Source organism: Rhinolophus hipposideros (genome assembly GCF_964194185.1).
Source record: "Rhinolophus hipposideros genome assembly, chromosome: 16".
Lineage (NCBI taxonomy): Eukaryota > Metazoa > Chordata > Mammalia > Chiroptera > Rhinolophidae > Rhinolophus > Rhinolophus hipposideros.
The window spans coordinates 18,654,700-18,660,699 of NC_138062.1; the positions used below are offsets into that span (position 1 = coordinate 18,654,700).

Here is a 6,000-nt window from a genome sequence, read left to right on the forward strand (position 1 = left end):
TAATGTCTCAGTGCAAATAACTGAAAGGCATGTTTCAAATTGGAAGACTGTTTCATTAAAATCTGTGTATTTCATTAATTATAAGTCATGTTGTTCACATTTTAATATCTGGTGTCATACTTAAGTGTTATAGTCAGCGATTACGATGTAGCTGCCGTCACTGCCTGAGTTGTCTCTCTGAGAGCTGCTGATGTTGCCTGAGTTGTACCCACTGTTGTAATGTGTGGAGTTTAATTGCCATTTAAAATGCCTTCAGGAAGATGACACTAATTCATTGAAACAAGTTTGTATGAATGCCTTAATCAGTTTCTCATGTATTTTTCTTCTGTGCATGCACAGGAGCAACATGAGTAAACGGTAGAGTTCAAACAAGCTCCTTTGATGAGTATACAATTCTAAACAGTGGAAAAACGTTTTGTCAGTTTAATTGGCAAAGTTTTTCTTTGGGGTACATACAATAGTTGTATACCCTACACTTGATGTAGTCTGTGAAATATGGTTTGTTTTTAGAAGGCAATAATCTCTTGGTCGCTCAAAAAAAGAAAAAGTGAATGAACTCTAAAAAGCCCTTTTTATATGTTTAGTATCCCCTGCAGTACCTCCTTAAAAGGCTGCGCTTACATTTCATACTCCTTTTGCCATTATCCTTAATACTTAGAAGCTTTTCAAGTATGTTATACATACCTGTTGCATTTACTAAATTTTATTATTTTCATATTTGTACTCCTAGCTTTGCTACTAAACTGTGAGCTCTTGGAAGGCAGAGACAACAAGGTCATAACCTTCACTATGTATTTTGTTTGTAAAGGATTTATGTTCTTCTCTGGCCAGGATAATGAAATGACAAATTCTGACTTAAGAGTGAAGAGTTTTCTCATTTTGAAAAACATATTAAGCAGAAAAGAGGAATTAAATTCAGGAACACTTACTGTGTACGGCTTAATTTTCTTAAAAATTTCTTCTAAAGCATTACGACCTTTGTACTGTCATTTTGTTTTGTAGAACCTCGTGGTTCAGTCCCCACGTATACCTGTTCGTCATTCTCTATGTCCACTCATCTTAGTCATACCTTAATCCTAGTTAAAGGAGCAGTTAGGCAAGTAGGTAGATGGAGCATTACTGGCCAGTCAGTAAATAGTACTGGGAAAAAGTTTTATATGCATTTTTGTGTATTAGGCAGTTCTCAAACTGACAATAGGGACCTTTTGGACCAGGAGTTTAAAGTTAAAATGGTGAAAATGAAATCTAATAGTTTTCCTGGAAACAGTATTTTATATAGCAAAATTTCATGTGTAATTAAGGCATTTTATGCAAAGGAGCTTTACTTGAGGTGAACCAAGGGAGGTGTTCTGGTAGGGACGGCAGCAAAGGTAGATCGTGCCTCTCTGACTGGCAAACCCAGGACATCCAGAAGCACACATTTATTACTGCGGAGTAATATTGTGAGTAGAAGTACCCTACATACAGGACAATGCTGTTGATCTTTGTTGCTTCTCTATTTTATTTTTTAGGATGTAGAACAAAAGAAGAGTGGAAACTACTTTTTCTTGGATGATTAGACTGAACCTGAGAATACTGATTTAAAAAGAAACATTAGCGTTTTTGTCATATTTAAAACTTTAATCAGGTTTTATGCCCCACATATTCTGAAGCCTGAAGTATAATTTATTCAAAAGCCAGTTGTGTTGTAAATTGTAGTCTGAACACAGAAAATGCCACTTTTCTGTTCTTGATGATAAGGCCCTTTTTTGTGCATAACATTCTAAAATGAAGACATTTCAAGCTATACTAATTACCTCCAAATTTTCATGATGTATGGGAAGATTTTCAATAGGTGTATCATATTCATGTACCAAATGCTGACCAGTGTTGCCCCCTTTTAAAATATGGAGAATCTTGGAAAAAGTTTCTGTACTTTCGTGGTTTGCCAAGTATATCAGTATAATGAAATTGCCCTTATTTTAAAAGCTGGTCGTAGACAACACTGATGAAATTTGATAAATAAACATCAGGATTGTATTTGTTGTTTTCAGTCTTTGCACTATATTGTCAGTGTTTAGACTTTCAGAGGAAGACTACTACAAAACACTACTGTCAGAAAATGGCCATTGTTTACAGTGTTTCAGGTGCTTTTGAAACTGAAAAATTACTTCAGTACTCCTTATCCCCGCCAAGAAAAAAAACCCTAATTTTACTACAACTTACTGTTTTAGCATTCTATTAGATTCCATGTTCTGTAATTCTCAAGGTAATGTCATTCTTTAAACATACATTTATATAATCACTGATCAACATTTAGGAAAAAGCATTTTAAAGAATGCTTCCCTTAAAAGTGCAGGCTCAAAATCTTTAGAGGTGGTGCCTAAGCATCTGTATTTTTTTAAACTTCCAAGCATTTCTGATGGGCAGGCCAAGAAATGTGAGCCATTTATCTAAAGGCAACATTAATGCAAACAAGTGCCCAGCTAGCAATACAAAGTGTCCCCTGGAACCAAATATTCCTATATTCATTTCTAAGTTTATACATTAGAGGACACTGTATACATCTATTTGACTTTTGAGTTTTGGATAGTAAGAATTGTAAAACTCATCCAAGTCTCGAGTCCCTCAATTTGAACAATGGGGTAACTGTAGTGTGAAGCCAGTTTCGATTATACTTCTGACTAATAAGTGAACTGGGACTAACATGCTTCAACTGAGGAAGAGTTTTACTAAATTAATGGAGCAAGCAAAATAGAGAGGAAAAGTATAAATTATTGAACAGACTTTTAGAGCTCCTTGAAATAACAGAAGCTCTGATTAATATGCAAATAGTGGAAAGTATGGTTTAACTGGGCCCCAATAGGCCTTTTAAAAATTAATGTAATCCATAAATACGTTTGTAAAAAGCTCAAACATACAGAAATACATGGAATAAAGTTATCTCCCTACTACACATTACCCTCCCAAAGGTTACCAGTGTTTGCACTTAATAATATATATCCTTTTGTTTTTTCTGTGCACTTACCTGAGTGTGAATATGTAAAAGGTTTGTTTTGTACATAAATGGGATTATACTAAAATAAGTAGTGCCTATTTTTAAAGATAGGTTAAATTTGTGAATGATTATTTCAAATATATTGAATAAAATAAACCAAAAGCTATTTATATTTACTGATGCTGTATTCTGCCCTAAAGAAAATACTTATGATATACTAAGAGCAGTTTTTACTTACTGATGATAGAATATGTGTTAATTGTAATTTTTATTTAGATGGGATTTTTAAAATATGGATTTAGATGTTACTTAAAATTTTATATAGCAACAGAAGTCTTAGTTTCTATAATCAGAAAAAAAATTTCTGTAAAATCAGTATTACCAACTCAAACACACCATCAATGCAGCGATGTCAGAAAAAGAATGAGACTGCTCAGTATGTCCTGATTATAAAAAACCTCTAAGCAAAAAAGCATGGTCAACAGTTTACGTATTACACCACCAACTATATGAAAACACACAAAATAATAAAATACACAAAAGGATACTCAAGAAACGATGCTTTTGGGAATAGCTTCGTTAAAGAACAGGGAAGAGACATACATATAGAGGGTGAGGGAAGAGACATACATATAGAGGGTGTCAAAAAAGTATATAGACATTTTAAGGAAAAAACTATTAAAATTACGCTGGTGGTAACCATTTTGAGCACCTCTTTTAATTGCAGAAGTCAAACGTGACTTGCATTCATATTCTTATCAGTATATATTACAATTTTAAGTTTCTTAAAATATGTATACATTTTTGATAGTATACATACACATATATACCAATTACCTTTGAATTTTGTATTCTGTACATATCAACTGTTTAGAAATCACTTTTTTAGCATCTTGAAGTCCAGTCACACATCTCTCATTGGCGTCTAGTGTACAGTTTCCCTATTGTATTGAAGGAGTGAATCTACTTACAGAAAGTAGGACAGGGTAACTACTCAGTTGGTTCTAGAATTTCATTTATATTAACATTTAGATACGTGTATGTCAAGCCCTTACCCCAGTACCTGGTGTACATGAGCACTCTGGTTCAGACGAGAAATTGTTCTGGGTAGGAGAGGCAGGAAAAATAGCACCTATAATGATAAATGATAATCCATGTAAAGCAGAATACATGTCAGGTCAGAGGCAGAAATCAGCGTGGTCACTGAAGAGATTAGTGAAAGGAAAAGATGAACACACGCAGGTTCTAGTGAACTTGAGTGCCTTCAAGATTCAAATTAGATGTCTTTACATGCTCAAAGTAGGGATAGAAGAGACAAGCAAAACCCGTTAGAGAAGCAGCTAGAATTATCAAGTTAGTTTTATTTTTCTTCCATTGCTTTTTAATCTTTTGAAGTATTTAGAGCTTGTTCTCTTAACTCTTGCCATTACTGCGGATTATCTGATACCTTTTGCTCTTGGTTTCCTTGTATTTTAGTTTGTGAGGCTTTATCTGTGTCAATTCTAAGGTGTAGTGTGCCTGATATGCTCCCTTTCCTTTCCAAAACTTGTTCCTTGCCCATTTGGTAGGGTAGGGAGCATGCCCAGCCCCAGGTGGTGGGTCATAATTAGGCTAAGACAACCATGACAGTCCTCTTCGTATTTCCCTAGTCTCTCTTGCAGCTAGGAATGGCCATGTTGACCCACTTAGCCACTAAGTTGAAAGTAGAAATCTCTTAGGGTATTTCGGAAAGCCCTCTAGCTTTCCTAATCAAGGAAACATATCTGGTACTGCTTGTGGATGTGTTGTTCCTTCAGGTGACAAGCGACAAGAAAGCCACGAGGATGCTAGTCCTGACATCAAACACTGCATAACTGCTAGCAGCCACTTCCAGATTTCTTATGAAAGGGAAACAAACACTTTTTGTTTAAGCTATTAAGTCAAACTGGTTTTGTTAGTCCCCTTGGCTCCTTCACTGAGGTCTGTCTCTCCAAAGACTTTCAGTTTGCTTCTGCCAGGTGACCCAAGTATCTTACCAGCTTGGAACCCCTTTTCATCTTAGTGTGCAGATTCTGGGACCTCAAACCTAAACAAATGTGGTTAACATTCTCAGTGGTTTATTTTCCCTTTAAGAATCTGAAACCCAGGCCAGAAAAGGCTTATCTGTAAAATTTTTACCATAATTGTCATTTTTAGTGGGGTGCTCCTGGCTTTCATGTAAATGTGTTCCAGTTCCTAACCTTGCATATACCCAAGGCTGTTGCCCGTATCTAGACAGTTCTCAGCTGAGACTAGTAACCACACCCATTCATCCATCTCTTATGCAGCAGCACAGCCTTCGTGTCACATCATGTGTGTGCCTCTGGTTTCTGATCTCCAGTTTGGCCTGATTTGTACACTAACTTACAAAATTATAAAGGACTTACATTTCTTACTAACTCCTAATTTAGGAAATAACTTACTGAAAGCATGCAACAAGTTACACAGTGACAGGTATATCCCTGAGTAGGTACAAGCATTGTTTTCTCATGCATCTGAAGGCAGTTGGTCCACAAATCAGCTTACTACACAGAATTTTGTAGAACTCAGTAACTTGCCAGTTCAGTTATTAGAATAGTCAAAGACAGGAGGCCTTAATTAACCAGTGTTCATCTTCTGTATTTACATCTTTAATCTTTGTAAGATTTTTATAAATGTGAAAAATAAAATTTAATCACAGGAATATGTATTTAGACTTTGAAGCTCGTTTTTCTAATGAATTCATAGATCAATCCAAAATATTATAATATGACGTTTTTACCAGTCTGTAGCTTCACTATTCTGAGTGAATGATTCACTCTTGGAAGTTTCTTAAAATTTATAAATTTAGTATCTCTGAAGTTGTGTTTACTTTTATTATTCCCCAGACATAGACCCTAAAAGTCAAAGTGAAAATATAACAAATATTCAAAGTGAAAAACAGGCCTTTCTAATTACAAAACTTGTACAGCGAAACCCTAGATAGGGCACTTCTTGTGGCCCACTGGTCTTGTCTCACCTTTTTA

General features: G+C 35.3%; 1 protein-coding gene across 1 annotated transcript in view; it reads left to right on the forward strand.

Moving 5' to 3' along the window:
• Positions 1-5,683, forward strand: part of ABCE1 (ATP binding cassette subfamily E member 1) — a 32,050-nt gene extending 26,367 nt beyond the window's left edge. Inside the window, exon 18 of the mRNA XM_081075693.1 lies at positions 1,512-5,683. Coding sequence (XP_080931819.1) covers positions 1,512-1,559 — 48 coding nt within the window. The 3' untranslated portion in view covers positions 1,560-5,683. The remainder of the gene's footprint in view (positions 1-1,511) is intronic.
• The last annotated feature ends 317 nt before the right edge of the window (positions 5,684-6,000 follow it).